The sequence below is a fragment of the Micromys minutus genome (assembly GCF_963924665.1).
Source record: "Micromys minutus genome assembly, chromosome: 2".
Taxonomy (NCBI): Eukaryota; Metazoa; Chordata; class Mammalia; order Rodentia; family Muridae; genus Micromys; species Micromys minutus.
In genome coordinates this window covers 18,658,760-18,684,310 of record NC_137971.1, presented here as the reverse complement: position 1 = coordinate 18,684,310, position 25,551 = coordinate 18,658,760, and the positions used below count along the sequence as shown (strand labels likewise).

General features: G+C 46.9%; 2 protein-coding genes across 2 annotated transcripts; both read left to right on the top strand.

Moving 5' to 3' along the window:
- Positions 1-62: 62 nt before the first annotated feature.
- On the top strand, positions 63-25,314 carry HOGA1 (4-hydroxy-2-oxoglutarate aldolase 1). The gene is made up of 7 exons (XM_080911038.1): positions 63-590; positions 14,816-14,944; positions 15,097-15,224; positions 15,990-16,124; positions 16,370-16,466; positions 18,359-18,492; positions 24,229-25,314. Exons 1-7 carry the CDS (start codon positions 398-400, stop codon positions 24,376-24,378), a joined length of 966 nt encoding a protein of 321 aa, XP_080767164.1. The 5' UTR covers positions 63-397; the 3' UTR covers positions 24,379-25,314.
- LOC308417997 (uncharacterized protein C10orf62 homolog) lies at positions 6,411-7,346 on the top strand (the record flags this gene model as incomplete). Its single annotated transcript, XM_080913336.1, has 1 exon — positions 6,411-7,346. The coding sequence occupies one exon, from the start codon at positions 6,411-6,413 to the stop codon at positions 7,344-7,346; it is 936 nt and encodes a 311-aa protein (XP_080769462.1).
- Positions 25,315-25,551: the final 237 nt, after the last annotated feature.

Below are 25,551 nucleotides of genomic sequence, written 5' to 3'. Positions count from 1 at the left end.
GTTCAACCTGCCTAGAAACGGAGGGTGTGCGCCTTGGGGTGGGGTGAGAGTGAATGGTTCCTGACTGTGGGGCTATGTGAAGAGAGGGCCCTGTCAGAGACAGTTTTTAGTGCTGAAATCCCAGGAGCCAGCTCACTTTCAGGCCAAACTTCTGGCATCTTTCCAGCTGCGTCACAGCAGGGAGGAAAGCCTGTCCGGATTGTCTAGGCGGGGAGACTCTAGGCCTGCCCCTGACCCTGGGACACCCAGTGCAAAGCTGCACGCTCCCATGCCATGCCCACAAGTTGTGGTGGGAACACAAATTTTTAACTGGGTATGTAGATCATTAACAGTAGAAGGAGTCCAAATTCAGTTCCCCTGTGGCCACAAGTAGTTGGGCCTCTGACCTCCTGCAGAAATGCTGGGCCCCCAAATCTGGGCCTCCATGAGGCAGGGGCTGAGCAGGGGCTTGTCTAGGAACGTGAAGGGGAAGAAGGTAGATATTGCCGGCATCTACCCACCCGTGACCACCCCATTCACCGCCACCGCAGAGGTTGACTATGGGAAACTGGAGGAGAACCTTAACAGACTGGCCACCTTCCCCTTTCGAGGTAAGCGCAGCTGGGGAACCAGATCCAGGAAGGGGAGGTGGGGCGCACCTCTGGCACTTTGGACAGAGCCTCGCCTGGCCTGCCTTGTTTCCCCAGCTGGGAAGGGCTAAGGTCTTTTTGCTCCAACGTTATTGTGGCGAAAACATGGAGCAGGCCCGCTGCTGATGGGAAGGCAGTAACTAGCCCGGTCACACACAGCAGGGCAGCCTGTCGTCAGTCCCCTCCCCCTGGAACATGCCTGGCGGAACTACTTCTCAGTGTGCTGGATCCTCTGATCCACCTCTTGTTTTTAACATGTGTTCCCTCTTTAAGGCCATGGAGCAGATCCTGTTTGTGAGATTCAGTCTGCCTCACAGCCACAGGTCCAGTAAAAGAAAAGGGCAGTCCCCTGCCCACCTCTGTCCTTCTCCTCCCTCCCAGAGCAATACCTGGTCAGTGCTGTCAGTAACACCATGGGCTCCAGAGATGTAGTCACTGTCTGAAGCCACTCAGCTAACACACAACTGAGCTAAGATTTGAACTGCTGATTAGAAGCTCTCTTCTGCCCACTGACTCTAACACCTCCTTCTAAGTTGCCGGATCTAAGACTATCCCCACAAATGTCATTTGGTGGGCACCAGTTTTGAGAACAGCTACGCTCTGACTGAGAAGGTACAGGCAAGCAGCTAGGATAGTGAACTCTAGTTTCCAAGCAGCTCAGCCAGTGAGCCGAGGTCTTACTCCATGGGAGACTCTAACCCTGTGTCCCATATGACACATGGGAGTGACAATGCTCTTACCGTGGAGTAGCCAGAAGAAGAGTCTGAAAGAATATGAGGGGAAGGCATGGTATAAATTCTATACATAGAATACTATACATTAGAAAGTATATATAGACTCATACCTTATATCTTATAGATAATTATTAAAGTACACATGGCATCTCTCAGACTCCGGAAGAACTGGCTGCAGTATCTATTATTCAACATATCAAAGTGGACCCAAAGTTCTCCCAGCATCCCTCAGTCCCTACTTGTTACAAGTTATGGCTGGCATACCCTACCCTATAGTCCCCTCCTCCACAACTCCCGAGCCTGGAGGCTGGGCTGTCCTATCCCCAGAGGCTCTTCCATATATAGTCCAGTCACTTTGCTTACCCACCTTTTCTCTTACCTCTTGGCTCCTGCACCTGGCTCCCCCCCCCCCCCACTCAGGGTCGTGTTCACTCTGGACTCGCCCAGATGTTTCTGCCTCTGGCCATGCTTTCTCTTTTACCTACAATAACTTTTCCCTTCCACCATGCCTAGGAGTGATGTTCTTCCTTTCACTTATGTATTTTTTCATTCACCATTGTAGCAAAGCTACTGTGAGCTTGGCAGTGACAGTGGCCACAGACCCAGCCAAGCCCCCTTCATAGCTCAGTACCTGGATGATATGAGGGACAAGTGGCCTGTGGATGTACATTCTAAGTAGGGATGGCGAGTCTACTAGAGCTGGCCTGCAGGGAAATGGGGCCAGATGTCCTTTGAAGCAAAGCATGATAATCCTTAGCTTCAAATAGAACACTTTGCTTCAGGTTAAGGATCAAAGACACTAGGGTTTGCTTCAGGTTAAGGATCAAGGACACTAGGCCAGAAGACTGGCTTTTGTATCCATTGTGTTTCTGAAATCCTGTATTTAGGATTTCACAGAGACCTCCAGAATTGCCTTTGGACTTCTCCCTTTGTCTCTCTAACTCCTGCAACCAGCATTGGGTGCCCTGGGCAGGTTTCTTGGTTGGTTGGTTGGTTGGTTGGTTGGTTGGTTGGTTGGTAGAGGGAAGGATCATGATGTCTGATTCTTCCATTCACCACATGGCAGGAGATTGGGGCTATGGAAGGAAGAGCCCAGTGTCCGGAGTTGGAAGACTCCTCATCTGGCTCTTATAGTAACAGAGAAATCATAGTCCCTCTGGAATCACTTCCTCGATACAGAACAGGAGCTAAGCACTCAGGATCTTAGCCATGTGGCTCAATATAATAACCCCAAGATGGTCAGCCATGCTGCTGGCAGGGAGGACGAGGAGTCAAGGGTGTCCTATGTATTTAGCCAAACATTGATGCTTCTCTTGCTTTCAGCAACAAACCTTGCAGTTTAATGCTCAGGAACAGGTAGAGACAGCTGCCAAATGCTACAGCTACTTTGTATCAGTGTGAGCAGCAGGCTCTCCAAGGAAGAGGTGAGAGCTTGCCCTTCCTGCTTCAGTGAACACAGATAATATTCTTGAAGGCATAATCTGAGTCTGTGGAGTTGTTTCTTTTGATTGGCTTTTTGGAAACAGTTTCTCTGTGTAGTCCTGGTTTTCCTAGAACTCCCTCTGTAGACCAGGCTGGCTTGAACTCCGAGATCCCTGTCTCTGCCTCCTGAGTGCTTCCATTAAGAGTTCCACTACTCCCTGGATAGATATTTTTATCTTTATTTTTAAAGTATTGCTAATTTGTGCTGATTGTTTAAATAAAGAGTATTCTTTTAAAATAAAAGTCAACATCTCCTCCTGCCAAGCGATGACTTCAGTCCAGTCTTCAGAATCTAAGGTGGAAGAGGAGAACCGATTTCTGCAGGTCATCCCTGACCTCTACATGCAGGCCATGATATAGGTGTCACCCTTCCCCCAGATAAATAAATGTAAACGTCTTCCTAATTTTTGGACAGATAAGCTAATACTTTCTCAAATGTGGTTTTTAAAACTTACAATAATTAATAAAAGGAGCGTGCAAAACCTTTAGCCTCTGTTCGCAACATAGAAAACACACATGGGTTCTGGATCACAATCGTTCCATTGAACTACAGAAAACAAATCATAAGGAAGAATCTAAAAGCTAAGCAGTGACTGCCTTTAGTGTCAGCTACAGCAAGCCAACCCCCATCAGCTATTTTGAAAAGGGAAAGTGGGACTTAATTTGTAAATAAGAAATATCCTCAGTAGTTAAGAAAATTAGAAAGTCTGTGAAAGTCTGCCAGTCTTATACGGAAGCAGCTCTTTGAGACCAAGAAAGCAGGGAATGGTGTCAGCTCCACAGTAAGCATGAGTCCACATGGGTCTGCTTTTCTGTTTCCCCATCTTATGCAGGACACAGAATTGAGGTTGTGACCAGTTACACAAGTGGACATTGAATAAGGTTTCTATAATCTTAAGCTTAAAAAAAAAAAAAAAAAAAGTAAGGGGCTGGAGAGATGGCTCAGCAGTTAAGAGCAGTGACTGCTTTTCCAGAGGTCCTGAGTTCAATTCCCAGCAACCACATGATGGCTAACAACCATCTATAATGGGATCTGTTGCCCTCTTCTGGTGTGTCTGAAGACAGCAGCATTGTATTCATATGCATAATAAAGAAATATATGAATAAATAAATAGGTAAATAAGTCCTCTAAAAATTTAAGTAAAAGGAAAGTTATAACTAAATATGGTATGCCTAAACAAGACTAGAGCAATGGCAGTATTGATAAACTAGGAAGGAGAAAATCTCCTGGGGTTCCATCCTCTAGACTGAGTGATAGTTAACTACTGACTGGCAAGAGAGGGAGGAATAGCCTCTCCCAGGATGAACCCCTAATCAGTTTCCCAGTGCAAAGTGGTCAGCCTTGAAGTCATGTACACATGGGTTCTGCGGGTTGTATTTGTGATATGCACATAGTTTTACGTATATCTGTATATATGTATATCTATGCACATATATGTAACAATAAAAAGAGGTTATCAATCTGAGAAGGAGGGAGAGGGAAGGCGTGGGAAAAGTTAGAGGGAAGAAATGGAAGAATGCGATACAATCATAGTTTAAGTTTTTTAATGAAAAGAAAACTTTTAACAAGTTATAAGCAAGGACCAGAGGAAGGGTTGTCCAGAAGGGCCACTGGCCCTGGGTTTACACATGCCAATAGCCTCACAGGTGGACTTTGAGTTGTTATTTCCAGTGAGGTTAGGGGACAATCACAGGGCTATGTCAGCAAAGCTGGAGAGGTGAGGGCCCCACAGCTTTTAGCTGTGCCCTATCCCTTCCCCACACAGAATGGACCACGTTTCTTCTGAAAGAGGAAACATTTTGTATATATAAAAAGTATTACCTGGTTGAAGAAAATGTTTCAAATAACAGGTTTTGTTTTGTCTTTGATTTTGAGGCAGATAGGAGGTTGAGACAAATTCTCTACAGACTCCTGACTGTCCTGGAACTCAGTCTGTAGACTCCGCTGTCCTTGAACCCACAGAGATCTGCCACCCTTTGTCTTCTGAGCACTGGGATTAAAGCACATCTAGCAACAACTTTTAAAAAATATTTTCTTTTTGTCTAGGTGTGTGTTTGCTTGTGGGTGTAGGCATGTGAATACAGGCACCGAATAAGGCCAGAGGTGTCAGATCCATTGGAGCTGGAGTTGGAGAGGACTGAACTGCCTGACTTAAGTGTTAGGAACTGAACTCAGGTCCTCTAGAAGAATATCAAGGGCTCTAGACCGATCTTTCCAGCCTCTCGCCTCTCAGCACATTTTTTTTTCTTTTTATTTTCTTTCTTTCTTTCTTTCTTTTTTTTTAAGCCGGGGGTGGTGGAGATGGTGGCATATACCTTTAATTCAGCACTTGGGAGGCAGAGTTAGATGGATCTCTGGGAGTCTGAGGCTAGCCTGGTCTACAGAGTAAGTTCTAGGACAACCAAGGCTACACAGAGAAACCTATTTAGAAAAACAACAAAAATGTATTTATGTATATGAGCTCCCTGCATGTATGTCTGCATGTTAGAAGATGATATCAGATCCCATATTAGATAATTATGAGTTGCCATGTGATTGCTGGGAATTGAACTTAAGACTTCTGGAAATACTGTTAGCTGATGATCTATTTTTCCAGCTACAAACAACACAGCTTCTCCAAGGAACATTTGGCATTTTCTAAGTGTGCTGCTTGCCTTGAGGGAAGCCGCAACACAGGCCTGTTTCTAGCCCCACATACCGAGGAGTTACTCCGGATTATGCAGGCATCAGTGGCAAGCCTGGCTGGCCAGGCCACCTGCTCAACACTTTGTCATGCTTCTTTACCAGGGGCAAATTCTGTATCTGCAGGTTATCTCTTGGGCAAGATGTAGCTTGGGATGGCCCTGAAGTCTGTCTGTCCTACCTGCTCTGCCTGCTCAGCCTATTCTTTGTTCTCAATTGTGACCTCATATTGTTCCATATGAGCTCCTTCCTGGACCCTTTCCCTTCTGGACTCTTCCCTGTAACAGAGCCAGGGATATTGTGCTGACAGCAGAGATGGGTCCTGCGTATTGAGTACAGCAGTTATTGACCAGCGATGGATGCCAGTCCAACTAAGTGGTCCCAGTTTGTCATGGCCAGACTGACTCAGTATTCTCTATCCTGTGGGTTCCACTAGATCAGGAAGAAGGGAAACCGAGGACTGCAAAGGAAGCAGGACAGGCAGAATGCGGTGGAAGTGGGGGGCAGAAGAGTTAAGTGATGCTCTGTCTTTCTACGAGGGCAGGAGACAAGACCCGATCCTTACACAAGGCTTGCCAAACTAGGTCTGAGTATGGGGTGGCCTTGCCCCATCCCCCACTGCCTTCCTCACAATGGGGCTCATTGCTGAGGTGTCAGAGGGCATCCTAGGGAGGGTGAGGCAGGGGCCGGCCTGCCAGACACCTGCAGGGCTCCGGCCCCTTCAAGCATGAGCCTTACCATCTGGACAGGTCTCCGCCATTCCCAGTGTGCTCTTAGCTCTGTGTGAGGCCTAGGGCCCTGGAGGACTTCTTAGAGTTCCTCCAGCAACCATCATGCAAGGTGGTGCTGGGGACTGCCCTCTTGCTAGGAAGTGGAGGCCTCATGCTGTGGGCTCAGAGGAAGAAAAGGAAGGCAGACATAGAGACTACAGAAGAAGACAAGCCCCCGGAATTCCACCAAGAAAATGACAGCTGGATCAAATCTCACTTCAGCCGCCTCTCTGAAGAGAGGTTGCCCACCTACCGCTATGTCTGCAACAGTGGACACACACCTGAAAGCAGGTATGGGGAGGCTAATACCACCCTCCACGTGGACACCCTCACCACCAAACACGGAGACGGGGGCACAGGTCTGCACCAAGATTCCTTTGCCAGCAAACAGAAGGTATCTGGGACCTCAGTGACCAAAGAGGTGCAGAGGGAGTCAAGAAAGTCCCCGTCCATGGAGGATGACACCTGGGCTGCGGTGGCAGCTTGTACTAAAGAGATTGATGCCAAGGGGCATCACGTGGCTAATTCCATGCTGCAGCGCTCATCGACTTACCATCGAACAGGCCATGCAGAATCCAGGAACATCAGCCCAGAAGAGCTGAAGGCTCTGGAGGAGGTGGAGATGAAGCTGAAAGGGAATTTCCTAACGCAACGTGAAACCACCATAGCTGGCGCCAACCAATCACACACCATCTATAGCCAGAGTCGCCATGGTAACCAAAGCCAGCATTCCTATGCAAGCCGCCAGAGCAACCAGAGTCATCCTGTTTACTCCAGCCACCAGGGCCATCACCCCAGTCACTTGAGCCACCAGGGTTATCCAAGTTACTCCAGCCACCAGGGTCATCCCAGCCACTCAAACCACCAGAGTCATTCGGGCCACTCAAGCCACCAGGGTCATCCCAGCCACTCAAACCACCAGAGTCATTCGGGCCACTCAAGCCACCAGGGTCATCCAGGCCATGCAAGCCACCAGGGTCATCCAGGTCACCAAAGCCATCAGAGCCATAGTCTGCCTAACGGCAGAAACCAAATCTATGACTCTTGAAGCCACTCAACCATGTGTCCCTTCCCCCAGCAGGGCTGGCTCTCAAGCACAGGCCTGTTTTCTCTTCTATGGGGAAACCTACTCGGTCAGGGTGAGAGACTGCCAACTAAATCCCTGCTTCCTCTGGCCCTGCGAAGGTCATGAGGGAAGGAGGAAAGGACGCAGCTCCAACAGCCCAAGGGCCCTGAAGACCCACGAGAGAAGACATGAGGCAGATTACAGGAGCAACCACAAGCCCCATACTGACTCCACATGCCTGAACCGGAGCCAATAAAGCCCTGCATACCCTCACTCTGTGTCCAGGCCCTCTGTAGTCAACTGAATCCTGGGCAGGGTTGGAGGAGAGGGTGTGTCCCCAGCAGTTCTGTAAGTGGGCCTTGGCAAGGGGTCTTTTTCATTGCATCAGATTTAAGGCCAGATTAGGATTCTAATGCTAGGATTAGGGTCCTGCCAGCGGCCTCAAACCCATCTGCCTACTGTTGCCAAGGAGTAGGATACAGCCCAGATGCTTGGGACCAGGGACCAGGGACAGGCTTTCAGCAGCACCTAAGCCAGCCAGGTGGGACTTTAGGCCCCATCCTCTTGGTGCCCTCTCAAGTCTCTAGGGTCCATGGGGATTCATGTGCCTACAGCTGTATGAGACATATCTGGGTCATGTCATCATTGTTTGACTTGTGACTATGGTTACTATAGATACGACATTCAGACTACTTACGGCTTCCACTCATGGTTTTTGTTTCTGAAACTGTGTAGATCAGGCTATCTCGGAACTCACTGTGTAAACCAGGCCGGCCTTGAACTCACAAAGATATGCATGCCTCTGTCTCCTGAGTGCTCTGCTGTGTTTTGCTTAAGTAGGTGTTTTGTTTTGGGTTAAGCCACAGCCACAAGAATGTATTCTCTGTTATAAATAAGGTCCTTGAGGTTCAGAGATGTAACTCCTCTGGATGACAAAGTGAGAGATTCTAGATTCAGCTTGCCCGCAGTCACACAGTCTCCTGACCTCTGCTCAGTGCTTGTCTCTCTGTCCTCTTCCTCTCTCCACCCAGCCTATCCCTGACATCCTCACACACCCTGCCTCCTCTCCTTTCCCCCAAGCCTGGCGTTCTTGCTGTGTCCCCCTGCCTCCTGGGCCTGAAGGAGTAAGAAATGACTCTCTCTACTCCTAAACCCAGCAGCTACTTTGGAGATTCTTTGGACTGGTCCCCAAGTCACTGCTGAACTCCAAGTAAATCTTTGATGTAGGTTTGAATCTGTTACAAATTTACCAGGGAGGTTACCAGTAGGTGGGCCTTAGACCTCTGGGGCAAATCACCGAGTTCATAAACACCTTAAATGTGGTCAGTTGGCTTTATGGAGTTCAGATGGGGAAGTATTGTTTTCTGGACATTCTTAGTGTGAATTTGTACAAATTAAATTTTAAATTTTAAACTGTTGGCGTATGCTACATATGTACAGAGACCAGAGGGCAGCTTTGTGGAGTCCTTTGCGTGGGTTCTAGGGATTTAACTTAGGTGAGCAGCTTTTATCAAGGTGGCCAGAGCTATTTAACCATTGAACCACTGCCCCAAATGTACATGAATTTTTATTTACATTATTTTCAGCAGAATAAACACAAATAAACACAAAAACCGAGAAAGAATTCCTCCAAGTGAGAGGGCTTTCATGAAAGGAATGCCTCATAATTGCACACTTTAAATATATCATAAAAGTTTAAAATGACAGGCTGGAGAGGTGGCTCAGTGGTTAAGAACACTGGAGGCTGTTTCAGAGGCCCTGAGTTCAATTCCCAGCAACCACATGGTGGCTCACAACCATCTGTAATGAGATCTGATGCCCTCTTCTGGTGTGTCTGAAGACAGCTACAGTGTACTTAAATATAATAAATCTTTTTAAGAAATAAAATAAGATAAAGTGAGGAGGCAGAGACAGGGGAATCTCTGGGGTTTTGGCCAGCTGCTGTAACTTGGTGTGCTCCAAGCTAGGGAAAGACTCTGTTTCAGAAAACCGGGTAGACAGAAACAACAATTGAGATCATCCCCTGGCTGCCACGTGGGCACACATAAATACGCCCCCAACACGTGTGTACACATGTAGACCTGTACATACACAACTACCCACAGACACAAATACATTTTATTTGAAAAAAATATAGTCAATCAGAGAAAAGTATTAGAGGCTGAAAACTTGAAGAAAAGCAGGAAAGTGGTGAGTCTGTCATCTGAAATGGGCTAAAAATATAAGCAGAGGACTGGAGATTCACTCCCATGATAGATAGAGGCCCAGGCTGCTGTGTTCAAGGCCATGGGTTTGTTCCTCTGACCAGAAAAAAAAAAAAAAAAAAAAAAAAAAAAAAAACAAAGGAATATATATCTGGGACATCCTAAATCACATACTTTTGAAAAGACTTATATACATTTTTAAATTACTCGCAATTTTGGAACATTTTTTTTAAGGTTTCAGACAGGCACAGTGGTGCACAAGTGCAATCTCAGCACGTCAAAGATGGAGAGGCAGGAGTGTCTGGAGGTCCCTGGAGGTCCCAGTCACCCTCAGCTCTATAGTTCCGAAGCCACAAGAGAATGTGTTAAAAAACGAATTTAAAAATATTTCAAGTTGAATAAATTAAGTGTTTGTCTAGCACCCATATTAATTCCTGGTTAATTCTGTTGTGCTATAAGGAGAATTTATGGCTTCTGCACATTCCATTTTTGTCTCCAAAATCCAAAGCTGAAATACATGTGGACAACCCACAAGTTCATACATGTCAAAATTTTATTGCAGTCCTGTTGTAAGCAAAATGGCCAGAAGCAGGGTACTCAAATACAGAGTCTCGGAGAGGACATTTTTATTAGGAAAAGAAAGACAGTCAGACAACTTAGGGCTAGACACAAAAAGCAGCTAACCAGCCGATAGACTCTGACCTGAGTCAGCCGAGAGGTGGCTGGCTTCTCAGCTCCGGGCCCAATTCCATTAAAGTTCATTGGGAAATGGCTTAAGCAATTTGTCACACATTTTTTTCCCCAGAGAGTGGTTATAAATTAGATCATGTTAAAAAAAAATTCTGCCTCAGACCTGAAGGTTTCTGATGGTTATTTTGTTTGTTTGCTTGTTTCTTTGGGGAGACAAGGTTTTCCTTTGCAGTCCTGGCTGTCCTGGAACTTACTCTATAGATCAGGCTAGCCTCCAACTCAGATATGGGATGATTACTTTATAAAGCAAATGATCAACACCCACCTCATAGAGACTGTGTTGGACATCATGAACAGGGCCACTGTCCCTGACTGATTGATTCCAGGCCAAGCAAGAAGATCACACAGTAGGGCAGTAAGATACTGTGGGCCGCAGGGCCCAGAGGGATGGGAATTTGAGACACCTGACAGCTCTTGGATTTTTGAGGTGTATCTGTTGGGGTCAAAGCAGAAAGTCATACCATGAACAACTGTGCTGAGGCAGGAGAATGGCAGTGCGTTGTGGATGGAAGAGAACTCTGACAGATTTGCTTCTTAGGAAGGGCCTCACACAAACCAAGCCTGTAGTCTCTAAAACATACCCCCAGTCTTGATAGGGGACATTAAGAGATGGGTGAAGAAAAGGCCAGAGAAGTGGCTTTGGAACCTGGAGTCTGGCTGCTCTCTGTTCTCGTCCTATAGAAGAGGCTAGGGCGAGAAAGCTTGCCTGATCCCTCAGCGTGGTTGAAGGGCTCCAAGCACCTCTTTACATGTGAACATACAACAGGGAACACGATAAAGAACTGGGAAGGGAAGCTGAGTCCAGAGACCCATGGTGGGGGTGGGGTGGGGTGGGGGTGGTCCCTGGGTGGTACTTTAGAGGAGGAAGTGATGTTGAAGCACCAAGGAGCCATAACAGTAACCAGGATTGCCTCTTCCGTGAGACACCGTGTCTCCTGTTGGCCACAGTAAATCACCAGGTCTCCTGTGAAGCCCCAGCTCCACTCAGCAGCCTCACCCACTTGAGCAGCTAGCTCAAGGGTCTCCTCCAGCTCAGAAGGAAGCAGGAGGTGAGAGGTGCTCCCTTCTGATCCAGCCCTACTACTTTAAGGTGAACTTTCTTCTCACTCCAAAAGTCTTGTACCCAATGCCTACTAATCCCGAGGCTCTGGTACAAGACTATCTCAGGGCTGGAGAGATGGCTCAGTGGTTAAGAGCACTGACTATTCTTCCAGAGGTCCTGAGTTTAATTCCCAGCAACCACATGGTGACTCACAACCTTCTGTAATGGGATCTGATGCCTCTTCTGGTGTGTCTGAAGACAACTACAGTGTACTCACATTAAAAAATTAAAAAAAAAAAAAAAGATTATCCCATTTTAACTTCCATCTGAGAGGAATTACCAATATCTGTTTTTCAGTCAAAGAAGCTAAGATTTGACTTAGCCATTTTCTCTGTTAAATTTTTTTTTTTATTTTTATGTATCTGTGTATGTGTCTGTCCTGTGAGTATATGTGTATTCATTCATGCACGCTTGTCTGTCTGTCTGTCTTCTGAGACTAGAAGAGAGCAGTGAATTCCTAGAGGTGGAGTCACAGGCAGTTAAGCACTGCCCTACTTGAGACCTGGGAACTGAACTTGGGGCTTCAAGAAGAACAGCCAAGTGTTCTTACCCACTGAACCATGTCTCCAACCTGCTCCCCCCCCACCCCCGCTTTTCTTGAAAATTGTAATTTTGAGATAGGATCTCTCTATGTACCCCAGACTGGCCTTGTATTCATGATCGTCCTGTGTTGGCCTCCTGAGAGCTAGGGTCGCAGGTGTGTGCCTCCATGCCTGGTGGCTAGGCCGGTTTCTCAAGCCCTCAGTTGGTGTGAGGGCCACCCCGAGAGCTGGTCCTGGTTTTTCCAACTTAAGAGCCTGTGCTCCAACCATCCTACCTGTTGCTTTGCCACTATTCTCTCTCCTCATAAGGTCCTTTGTTCTGAGCCTCTCCAGACTCCTACAATGAATGCATTAGGCCTGCGGTTGGATTTGTGGCCAGGGTGAAGGAGAGGGCTTTTGTTTTTTGTTTTATTGTTTTTGTTTTGTTTTGTTTTGTTTTTAGCAGATCCCAGACATCAAAGTGCTCTCTGGGACATTTTCCCAGCTGAACCTTTAAAACAACTCTGTAAGGCACCAGGCGAAGGTCTAGTGCCCGATTCCAGAGGCAGGAGGCTGGACGCGGAGCCTGCTGCTGCCTCCCAGGGCCACCACACCCTACCTTCTGCTTATGGAGATCTGCTTATGGAGCCCGGGGGGTTCTGGAACTGTTTACCAGAGGAAGAGTGACTTGGGAGGGACTGTGGCTGGGTTTGAGACCATAGTGAGGTATCAGATAGTTACCTGTGGCAACTAAACAGAGCCGACAGTCTTGAAATAGTTGAGGACTGGTCTGGTATTATATAAATGGCAACTTCTTCAAAGGGGACATCGACATGAAGCAGCAAACCAAGAGGTTCTAACTTCCCAGGCCTGAGGAACAGACCTCAGGACATGATGTAGCCGAAGCTAAATCCTTTTAGTTTCGGCGTGGTTCCTTGTAGTACTACGGAGGAGAAGAAAAAGCTCCTAGCAGCTCTCTCAGTGAAGCCTGGGGCTTCAGTAAACATGGAAAAGGTGTGTGGTATGAAGCTGAGTGGCCATCACACTATGTTCCCTACAGGCTGACTCACAGGAACACACTCTCTCTTAGTCTCGGTGCCAGGAAATTCTGTTTCTCCGGGGCAGCAGCTTTGCTTCTGACTTTCAGGTGACTGCTGGGAGCTCCCATTAACTTTATGGTGTATCACACAGTGCTGTCCAACATGGATTTTGTATGCTAATAATACCCCCAGCTTTACTGTCCTTTTCTTCTACAAGATATCTACTTAAAATCCACGTGTACTATACTTGTACACTACTTATGATTTTTATTGAGACAGAGTCTTCCATATCCCCCAGGCTGGCCTTGAACTCTTGATTCTCTACTTTGCACATCGCAGGTCCTGGAACTACAGATATAGTAGGTTTTGGTTTTTGTTTTGCTTTTTTGTGGGGAAGGTTGTTTGATTTTGTGGACATTGTTTTAGTTACCTTTCCTAACACTGATAAAATATCCTGACTAATTAAAGAAGGAGAAGGAAGAAAAGAAGGAAGGAAGGAAGGGAGGGAGGGAGGGAGGGAGGAAGGAAAGAAGGAAGAACGGGACAGGACAGGACTGCTCCTATGTATGGTGGAGGAGAAAGTTTATTGTAGATAAAAGAGAGCAAAGCCAGAGGTGGAGACATTGGCAGAGTCCAGAGTGGACATGACCCTGAGCCATGTGAGGAGATTGGAGAGTTGCCAAGAAGGAAAAGAGTAAAAGAGGAGGGCAATCAGATAGCTGGACTTTGATGGTAAAGGGAAGAGCCTCTGGGGAAGGGCTGCTCCGCTGAAGGGCTGAAGAGTTGGGGTTAGAGGGTTAGGTATGGCAGCCATCACCTGTAACAGGTAGAGACTGGAGGATGCTAAAAGGAGCTGGCAGCCAGGTCTGCTTTTGCTATATTAAACGGGCATCTCAGCCCCTGTTTGTTGGGGGTCTAAGATGTCACACTAAGGAAAGCAATTTAAGGGAGAAAGGGTTTGTTTTGGCTCAATGTATAAGGTTCAACTCCATCTTGAAGGAGTGAGCATCAGAAAGGCAGGAGCTTGAGGCAGAGGGTCACACTGCACCCACAATCAAAACACAAATGACTATGTGTTCAGCTCACTTTTTCTTCTTTATATGATCCAGAATCCTAACCTAGGGAATGGTGGGCTGGTCAGCCCTCTCCAAATAGTCTAATCAAAATAATCCCTCATAGGTATGCCCAGAAACTTCTCTTTTGGGAGATTCTAGATCTCATCAAACTGACAATTGAGATTAATCATTACAGGCATGGAGAAGAGAAAAAAGGAAAAGAAAGCAAATGGAAAAACACAAGAGGAAGTGATTCTGCTAACATTAATTCCTCTTTGGTTCTGCCAAGGGTATCAGTTCTGCTTGGCTTTCAAAGAAACAAAAATGTTGACACCTGTAAGGGATATATGTCAGAAATCTTTCAAACAAAATGGTTGATAAAACAAAACAGGATGGGCCATTTCTTTGAGGTATAATCTTGTTCGTGGTATTTACATGATAATTTTTATACATTTATTATTGCAAGTGTAGAAAGACATGACATGACAAAGAGCAATAAACACCTTGAGTTGGGGCAGAAAGCCCAAGTGGAAGGTATGGGAGGGTTGTCATGGGCCCTGGGAATATGGTTGCAGAGGATGTTATAGACTATTCTTTCTGGTATAATTAAAATGTTTGACTTATGAGAATGCATCTATGAGAACCCTCTGTTTATGGCCGGACAGGGATGGGAAGGGTGTGGTGGGAAAGTAACCCTGAGCGCTGTGTAATATATCAGCATCCCGATGTCCTTGAAACGGTCGGAATGGGTGCGATGCACTGACGGGGCTGTGTTTCAGGCTTCGTGGTCCAGGGCTCTACTGGAGAGTTTCCATTCCTGACCAGTCTCGAGCGCCTGGAGGTGGTGAGCCGTGTGCGCCAGGCCATACCCAAGGACAAGCTCCTGATAGCCGGCTCTGGCTGCGAGTGTGAGGACACAATGCCTTGGGGTCTGGGATTGCTGGGCTGTAGTGGGCGGAGTCCAGGCTCCATGGCCCTGGGGGTTGGGTTCTGTCGTTTTGCTTCTGCTGGGATGCACTGAGGCCTGCTTTGCTTGCCTTCTTCTGTCTCCTCACTGCAGCCACGCAAGCCACGGTAGAGATGACTGTCAGCATGGCTCAGGTGGGTGCTGATGTCGCCATGGTGGTGACCCCTTGTTACTATCGCGGCCGCATGAGCAGCGCTGCCCTCATTCACCACTACACCAAGGTAGGTGGGAGCGGTGGGCGTGGACTAAATGCCAGGGACCAAGAGATGGAGGCGGTGCCTAAGGAGAAGCTAGGAGAGGAAAGCATGTTAATAGCCACTCTGGGACATAGGTATGATGTCATCATGTACCAACTGTGCGACAATAGACCATTTACCTAACCTCTTTCTATCAGATTCCTTTCCTTTAAAACAGAATAGGAGTTAGAGAGATGGCTCCATGGTTCAAACCGTATAACACTCCTACAGAGGACTTAACTTCAATTCCCAGGCACCGAAATTGGGTGCCTGGCAACCACGTACAGCAACTCCCGCACCGGAGGACCGACCTCTGATCTTTAAGGGCACCAGCACTCGTGTGCATAAACCTATGATTAAAAATAATAAAATAGGGCTGGAGAGATGGCTCAGTGGTTAAGAGCACTGACTGCTCTTCCAGAGGTCCTGAGTTCAATTCCCGGTAACCACATGGTGGCTCACAGCCATCTGTAATGGGATCTGGTGCCCTCTTCTGGTGTGTCTGAAGACATCTACAGTGTACTCACATATAATAAATAAATTTAAAAAAATAATAAAATAAATCTTAAAAAACAAAACAGGGAGAATAATGGAATCTGCCTGTGTGCTTCTTCAGGGTTACACGAGGTCTACAGCATACATAACTTCAAACTGTTCCTGATGTGGGGACGGCACTCAGAAACTTGCTACCCAAGGGTGAGCCTCCAGCCCTAGGCAATGGCCTTCTCCTCCTTTTCTCTGTGCCCACAGGTTGCTGATCTTTCTCCAATCCCGGTGGTGTTGTACAGTGTCCCAGCCAACACAGGGCTAGAGCTACCTGTGGATGCCTTGGTTACGTTGTCTCAGCATCCGAACATCATTGGCTTGAAGGACAGTGGTGGAGATGTGAGTGGCTGCGGCTCCCACACTGGAACCTCCTTCCCTGTCCAGCATGGCAGCTTCTAACCCAGAGCAGCTCTGAGACCTGTGTCAGTCCCAGGACTCCTGCTTTATGGGTGGGCTCCCTGAGCTGCTGCCTGAACTCATTGGGTATCTCATTTGGTTACTGGGCTGTATTTTGATAGCACATGCCCAGCCCATCCAGGCTGGTGGTTCTGGGCCCAGCTCTCACACCACATTTACTGCTACAGGTGACAAGGATTGGGCTGATTGTTCACAAGACCAACAAGCAGGATTTCCAGGTGTTGGCTGGGTCAGTTGGCTTCCTCCTGGCCAGCTATGCTGTAGGTAAGCCTCCTGCTGTTCTCGAACCACCCTGACCAACCAGGATACACCCAGGCATCTATCTGGGTCTGCAAGGAACAGTTGTCCCAACTCTGAGTGAGTAGGCTTGACACCAAACTGGGTGAGGACAGTGCTGGTTTGTAGGGATGCCTGCACTTGGTAAAGTTCCAATTCCATGCTTAGATGACAAAATTAACTCCTCTCATCTCACCCTGTAAATCATTCTCAGAGCAGAGGTCTCGGCCAGGAGTTTGCTTTCCTCTGCCTCTATCCATGGGACAGAATGAACTGTCAGACCTGGGGGTTGGGATGGGATCTCTAGCTGTCTGATCAGACTCTCTTCAGTCCAGCCTCTGCCATACCTCTGAGACCAGCTGCTCTTGTCTGTTTTGAGAGCCGGCCTTTGGGTTCAAGTGGGATTCAGCCCAGGTGGGTGGGGGCAGAGGGACAGATGGACACATCAGTGACCTGAGATTTGAGTAGAATTTTCAGCACTGTGGGAGACAGTAGTGGTTTCCCTTACCTCGAGGCCCTGCAGACTTTGGTTAAGGTCCTTGTGTATCTCCCTTTACCACCCTGCAGCCTCTAAAGTGCAGGGGTTGGGGGGGGCATTTGCAACTCTTGCCTGAGAATCCAGATGGGGAAGGCACTGACTGGCTCTGGAGGTGTGAGCAACTGAGCTGGGGTTTCGACCAAGACACCAGCCCTCACTGGGCCCTTCCTTTTACCCTAAAATTCGAAGTGGTCTGGTGAGGATTAGAAGGCCAGGGCTCCATCTGCCACAGTGCCCAGCACATAAGTACTTTTTCATTTGTTTTTTGAGACAGGTCTCTCTATGTAGCCTTGGCTATCTTAGAATTTGCTATGATGCCCAGGCTAACCTTTGAACTCACAGAGAGCCACCTGCCTCTGCTTCCTGAGTGCTGGGATTAGAAGCATGTACTACCATGCCTGTGTATGAGTATTTTTTGGTTTTGTTCTCATTAAATTTTTAAAAATCGTATTTTGTTTTGTTTTTTTTGTTTTTCCAGACAGAGTTTCTCTGTGTAGCCGCCCTGGCTGTCCTGGAACTCTCTCTATAGACCAGGCTGGCCTTGAACTCAGAGATCCACCTGCCTCTGCCTCCCGAGTGCTGGGCTTAAAGGCATGCACCACCACTGCCCAGTTTAGTTATTTTGCATGCATATGTATGTATGGGGGTATATACATACTTAATGGCACATATGTGGAGGTCAGAAGACAACGTTGAGAAGATGTTTCTTTTCCTATCGCTTAAGTCCTGAGGATTGAACTTGGGTCACCAGGTTTAACTTGCAAGCATCTCTTACCCACAGAACCCTCTCCCTGGCCGCATAGTAGGTATCTTACAACCAGCAAACGTACTGGCCCATTCCAAACTGTCTTTCTTCCAGTCTTGAGCCACTATGCTTACAGTCACTCTTAACTCCTGTTAGAATCACAATCAAAGGTTGATTTTCACATCACAAAGCAAAAGTGGGTGGGGGATACCTAAGCTCCCGACTCCAAGTCCAAAGCACTCTCCTTCCTACCAGTTAACTGGAGGAATGAGATTCGGAACTCCAGTTCCTAGTTTCTCAGCCTCTAAGGTGTCAAGATCCTGCTGAGGAAACATGGTGGGTGGGAGGTAGGGGAAGGGCTGTCCTGCAGGCTGTGTTTTCTGCCCTGCCTGGCTCTGTATAGTAACTGGCATGCGGACTTCTCATTTCAACCATACGGTCTCTGGAAGTACATACTCTGGACACACAGAACATGCCCAAAGATTACAGAAATCTGTGTCCCGTGTTTCCAAAATGAAAAGTTCTGGGGCCCGAGGTTTGGGATTCTGTGTAGCAAGTGGCCCTCCCTGATGAATGTTCTGTGTCTCCTTTGGGCAGGAGCTGTTGGGGGCATATGTGGCCTGGCCAATGTCTTGGGGGCCCAGGTGTGCCAGCTGGAGAGACTCTGCCTCACAGGGCAGTGGGAGGCTGCCCAGAAGCTGCAGCACCGCCTCATTGAGCCTAACACTGCGGTGAGCCCCCCTGACTCCCCCAGCACAGGGTCCCTGTTCAACCCTTCCCTTTCAGAATGTATGTTTAGAGAATGCCCCAGTGTGGCAACCCCTACAGCCTCCCCCAGGAAACCCTGACTGCAGAGAGAGCCAGCTCTGTTGGTTCTCAAGCTTTGGAATTCACTGGAATCCCCGTGTAGGCCGGTTACATGTCCAGCATTTTGAACATAGAGGCAGTCTTTGCCTCTCTGAACATGCATTGAAACAAATGTCCTGAGAGATGACAGCATCAGTAAGTCTGGGATTGTAGCCAGAGGTTCAAAGCCCAGAGACAGTGCAGCATGACTTTACAAGGTCCAGATACCCAAAGTCAGAATGCAGAGAGACTGGCAGGGGAGAACTGGAGATGTTTCGATTTTCCAGGAAAGCTGTCAGAATAAGGTTCTCTGCAGTTCAGACCTTGTGTTCTAGTTCTTTTGGGGGCGGGTCAAGGAGGACTTAGCAAGGAAGGCTGATCTAGATCAAAGCTATTTTGAAATCTGAAGCAAACGGGGAAAAAAAATTGCACACTCTTATTTTATTTGAAATGTAGTCTCACTGTTTCTCGGGTTGGATTTGAACTCCTTGACTCCTGAGATCCTCCAGCCTCAGCCTAATGTGAATGTGTGTGGTGCGTCCACCAGCATGTATGTTGTACTGTCTGATTTCAGCTCTTGGTAGCCGGGCAGTAACGTGTGGCTGAGGACACTGAGCGTCTTTTTGTGAATTTGCCTGTCACAGTCTTTTTACTCAGATATCTGTTTCTGTCCTGAGCCCATTTCCTTTTTCTTTCCGGGGCTGGAAATCTTACCCAAGCTTCACACAAGCCAGGCAGGGTCTGTTTCCCAACTGCAGCCCTTCCTGGTTTCTCACCGTTTTCTGCGTGAATGTCTTTCTTAACTGTTAAAGTTGGAAGAGCCACACACTAGTTCTTTGTTGGATATGTGTTTACAAATACTTACCCCTAGTCTTTAGCTTGTCTTTTTCTTTACATGTTTGTTTGGTTGGTTGGTTTGGTTTGGTTTTCTTTTTTCTTTCTTTCCTTTTTTTTTTTTTTTTTTTTTTTTTTTTTGGTCAATCAATTTTTAAATTTTGAAAAAAAAATGAGATTTTAATGAAGTCGATTTTACTGTTAATATCAAGTCTAAGAAGTCTTCGATCAGCTCTAGCTGCTAAATATATTCTCGTACTTTGTTTTTTCCTGAAAGTTTTATTGTAACATTGCAAAGAGTTTGTGACCCATTTTGAGTTAATTTTTGTGTAAAACCTGAGACTTTGGCCAAGGTTCCTTTTTTTTTTTTTTTTTTTTTTTTGCCTATGGATATCCAGTGCCTCTAAAACCATTTGTTGAGAAAGCCTTTCTGCCTTTGTCAAAAGTCAGCGGGGCATATTTTAAGAGTCTATTTCTGGGTTCTCTGTTCTCTCCATGGATCTGTGAGCTCCCTGTCGCCCCTGTGGTACAGCCTGGACTATTGCAGCCGCAGAGGAAGGGACTCAAACGTCGTTTACAGGCTGCTTTCTTCTAATTGTTTTTCCTTCCTCAATATTGCTTTAGGTAACCGGTTCATTTGTCTTCCCATATTAATTATAGAATAATCTTGTCTATATCTACAAAAAAAAATCTCTTGCTAGGAATTGCTGATCTGTAGACCAGTCCGGGAAGGCAGTGCTCTCTGTGTCCCTCGTTTGATCCTTAAACACAGCGCTTTCGCTACTCATTGGACTCTCCTTTGTTTTCAGTGTTTTGTAGGGCTTTTTTTGTTTTTCCCCAAAGAAGTTCTATTCGTAATTTGAGAACGTATATCTATGTTTCAGTTCATAGTCTTGGCTGGCCTGATACTCACAAAGATCAGCCTATTTCTGCTTCCAAGTTCTGGGATTTAAAGGCATTCATCACCACATCCAACTACTTCATTTTTTGGGGGTGGGGGGCAAGTGAAATTGTGTTTTGATTTCACTATGTGTATATTCATTGCTACTATTACAGTACTTAGAAACAGGACTCTCTCTTTGTGTGTGTGTGTGTGTGTGTGTGTGTGTGTGTGCGCGCGCGCGCGCGCGCGCATGTGCACAAATGCGTGTGTGCACTGGAAACTGAATTCAGGACCTCTTGAAGAAGCAGCAGTGTTCTTAACTGCAGAACTTTTACTTTAACTCTTTTTCTTATTGTTGGGGTGGCACCCGCATGCCCTGCTGTGCATGTGAAAGTCGGACGACACCTTCGTAGAGTTGATTCTTTCTCTTCCTTTATATAGGTTCCAGGGATCAAACTCAGGTCATTAGACCTGCCCGGTCAGTGCTTTGCCCACTGAGCCATCTCCCCAACTTCTGTTGGGAATTTTGTTGGTTGTGCTCACTGGAAGTTTATGGTTTATCTTCAGTCCTCTGAACCAGGGGACTCACCACAGTGTGTGCCTAGGGTCTTGAGGTCCCTGGTTGGTCTTCCTTCTTCAATCTATCTTTCAGAGTTTTCTTCTTCTTCTTCTTCTTCTTCTTCTTCTTCTTCTTCTTCTTCTTCTTCTTCTCTCTCTCTCTCTCTCTCTCTCTCTCTCTCTCTCTCTCTCTCTCTCTGTATCTCTCTGTATCACCCCTGTATCTCTCTCTCCTGTGTCTCTGTGTAGCTATGGCTGGACTGGACTCACTCTGTAGACCAGGCCGGCCTGCAACTCACAGAAATCCACCTGCCTCTGCCTCCCGAGTGCTGGGATTAAAGACAAGTGTCCTACCCTCAGAACAGATTCATCTGCCGGTTTTCTGTAATGCCCAGAGTATTCATCTGTGGCCATCTGAAAGAATGAACACAACTGTCTCTATTTTCTTAAATGTGAAAGTTTAAGTAATTTCCCAGGTTGTGACCCCTCCCACCCTGAAATAATACATTGCAAATTGGATATACAGAACCTAGGGCATTACTTTCTTTAGGATTAAATATCTGATACATACTTAAAAGTTTATTATTTTACTTTTTTAGCTTTAATGGGCAAAACATTTTTTCCTAAGTCTGTTTCTAGAAACAAATCGAACCAACAAACAAAACATTGCCCAGGCTGCCCTTGAATTTTCTCTATAACCCAGGCAGGCCAGGAAGTGAACCTCCTGCCTCAGCTGCCTGAGTTGCTGGTATGGAAGGTCTGTGCCACTGAGCCCACCTTACCTTGATTTATTTTTGCTTTTTGAGTTTCAAATCTGTGGCAAGTATTCAAGTTATCTGCATAATACACAGCGGCCGACTCTTGGTAGCAAGATGGGGGTGAACGCTATGCCTTCTTCCTAGCTTGGGTCCTCTCCTCAGTTTTAGAGACAGCTGAGAGGAAAAACAGACCTCTTCCTGGATGTGGAGCTTCTCCTGGAAGTGGTTGTGTCATAGGTTCTGAGAACTTGTAGAAACAAAGCCTTCTTGCTGAGCTAGGCCCCCCCTAGACACTCTGGCCATTCCACTGGGGAGAGAAGCCATAAAAAAGTCTCCCACTCCATCTACCCACTCGAGAGAAGGGCCCCACACCTGCCTCCTTCCAGGACAGAAAGAGGTCGTGCCTCCAGGGGTCTTGGGGGCCACCGCCATGTTGTCAGTGACATTTTCTCATCTGATGTTGGAGTCCTCTGTTGCAGTAAATATTAAAAAATATGAAAGGTTTATCTCTCTATCTGCTCTGAGGTCTCACTCCTCAGGCCTGACCCTGCTATGGAGCCATACTCACCTCTGTCACCCGGCCGGTCTGAGCGGCCACCGCGGCCCAACTTGTCCACGCAACTCCCTTCCCTGGCGGTTTTCTACCGCCTGTTCTCTGCCTCTGTCCCCGGGTGTTTCTCTACCCAAAAGTCCCACATAAATACAAGTCTACAGCCCGACAGCTTTTCATACAGGTTTATATATTCAACTCTCAATCCACAAACCCTTTACACAACAAGATTGCATCAAATAGACAAAGATAAAAACTGCCCTTCTATATGAGATATTAGACCTGTAAAATCCTTAATGTTCATAGCTTTTTAACACCAATCAATCTCACCTGGGTCTAGCTGCTCCTTGGGAACCTCCATGTTGCCACGACCTCCACCCTCCATCCTCTCACCTCCTCAGCCCTCTCAGCCCTCTCCACCTCCCTTGCCCCGTTCCCCCACTGGCTTTCCTTTATTTTACTAATTAAAACGGGAAGGCTCAGTTGGAGTCGAGTGACTAGGCAGCCCTTCTTGGGGAAGTGGAATTAAGGTTAACATACAAACAGCTTCAGGACCATCTACAGTCCTCTCTATGGGTGAGTGTAGATAGATACCTTTGCACTTTATAGAGGAAGCAAAGTTGGCTGTCCCCCCAGAAAAGTGGGAAGTCTGGTTTCTATTAAAGCTCTCTGAGATCATCGCACCCCATCCTGCCCCCACCCTCAGTGCCAGCCCTGGGCGTACACTCAGGAATTCCTGGAACACCTTGTTGTTGCTGCCTGAGACGTAGGCTCAGAGACTCCAACAGCAGCCTGATGTCACTTTATTGCCCTGTCCTTGTCCAAGGGGATGTCCTCCTGCCTCCCCACCCAGCCAACCTCCTGCCCCAGGTTATTTTTAGGTCTTTGTCACCCAAACTGCTGGCCCTTTCTTCACGGCTGAGGAGGAAGCACATGAGCTATCTTTGGAAATCCGTGGTAGAAACAAGGTTTTCTCCAGGTTCTGTGTGGTTCTATCTTTTTCGGTTTTTTTGTTTGTCTGTTTTGTTTTTGTTGGTTTGTTTTTTGCTACCTACAAAACTTTGGGATTTTAAAAGCTAGACAATCAAGATATCATGGGTGAGAAAACATGTTTGCTGACAATGGCTGGCCTCTAGTGGTGGAGAGCTGCAAGCCATTTATACTGCTTCCATCCTAACCTTTCTCCACAGAACCTCTCAGTGCTTTTATTCTTTATGAAGCCCGTACCTCTAAAGCTTCCCTTCCCCCCAAACGGAACTTTATTAAGTAATGAGTTCTTTCCTAATTTTGGGCTCATCAAAGAGTCATTCCAATATTTCTGATCAGTTGCTATAACAAAAGGAAAGAAGCTGGAAGCCTCATTTAATCTGTAAAAGTCCTTGTGTGGTTTTAGACTGCCACATTGCTGCTGCCCAACTGTAATACGCAAGCCTTTAGTGACTGTGTTGTTCTAGGGAAGAGAAGTTGCTTAGGTAATAAATCACACAGTTATACAACAAACCTGCTTTGTCCAATGATATATATATATATATATATATATATATATATATTACTTTCTGAGAAAACATTTAAATAGGGCCAGGGAAAGCCTCTGGGTGTTAGGGGGACCCTGATGATGGGGACTAAGGGTCTGGGGTGTGCCCAAGGTTGTCTCTGAGTTGTCCCCTTCTTTGCTAACTAGATCTGCTGTGCTGCAGGGGCCTGGCATACATTTTGCTCTGGTCCCCAGCCTTGCTGCCTTCTTCTAGGTCAGCCATCTATCTCAGCATGAGGGCAGAATGCCCCTCTTCTTGCTGGAGAAGATGTTTTTCCTAAAACCCCCACAGGGAATTTCTTTATTCAGTCTGAGTCTCCCCATACCTGACCAACTTCTGGGGTCCAATCTGGATTCTCAATGTCCCCTGGACACCACGGATTAGAGTTTCTTTTAGGAGCGTGGGAAATTTATGAAGGAACAGATACCAAGGTCTAGGAAGGTGTGTGTCAGAGGTAAGGGTGGGAGCTCTGCAGTCTTTTCTAACAAAGAGCTTCTTCTCAGGTGACTCGGCGCTTTGGAATACCAGGGCTGAAGAAAACCATGGACTGGTTTGGCTACTACGGAGGTCCCTGCCGTGCCCCCTTGCAGGAGTTGAGTCCCACGGAGGAGGAGGCACTACGTTTGGATTTCAGCAACAATGGCTGGCTTTAATGAGAAGCAGGAGACACCTGACCTGAGCTGTCTCAGGCTCTTGTTCCCGCATCCTGAGGAGGAGCAAGGCACTAGGAATGAGGGCTTATTTTTGTCTGTGTTCTATTACTGTGGAGAGACAACCATGACCATGGCAACTCTTATAAAAGAAAAGTGCTTAATGGTGGCTGGCTTACAGTTTGAGAGGTTCAGTCCATTATCATCATGGCAGGAAACACGGCAGCGTCTAGGCAGACATGGTTCAGGAGAAGTACAGAAAGCAGGAACAGAACTGAAAACCTCAAAGCCCATCTCCAGTAACACTGCCTCCAATAAGCCACACTTCCAAATCCTTTCAAATAGTGCCTAAGCATTTATATATGTTAGCCTGGGGTGGGGTGAGGCGTTCCTATTCAAACCACCACATTCCACCCCCTGGCCTCTTAGGCTCGTGGCCATATATATCATAGTGTAAAATGCATTTAGTCCAACTTCAAAATTTTCCATAGTCTATCTGTCTCAAGACTGTTTAAAAGGCCAAAGTTCAAAGTCTCTTCTGGTGCTCGCTGTAAAATAAAAATTTAAAAAGCAGATCACGTACTCCCAACATACAAGGTCACAGAATATGCACTGCTATGCCAAGAGGGAGAAATGGGAAAATAGAAAAGACTGGATCAAAACAAGCCTTTGGACAAACTCCAAACTCCGCATCTCCATGGCTGGTGCCAAAGCAGTCCTCAGATCTTCGACTCCTTTCAGCTTTGTTGAGTGCAGCACACTTCTTTCTCCTGTGCTGGCTCCACACCCTGCTCAAAGGTTTCCTGCGCAGGTGTCCCCAGACTCTGGCATCTCCAACATCATGGGGTTTCCAGGATTCACTTTCACAGCTTCACGAAACGGCCTCTCTGGGCCTCCATGCAGGGCCACCCCTGACACACACCTGGCCTCAGTAGCTTTCCTTAGTCATGAACAGAAAGCCCACAACTTCTTTCTTGTATCCTTAACTCTAAAGTCAGAACCATGTGGCCAAAGCTGCCAAGTTCTGCTGTTTGTTGAGGCTGGAACTTCCCCCCTCTGTCAAATACATTCCACTAGCTGTCTCACAAGTTGCAAGCTTATCTGGGCGAGGCCTTACCCTGAGGTCACCATTCCCATTATTCCCTCGAACATTAGGCTTTTCTTTAACCTTTTTTT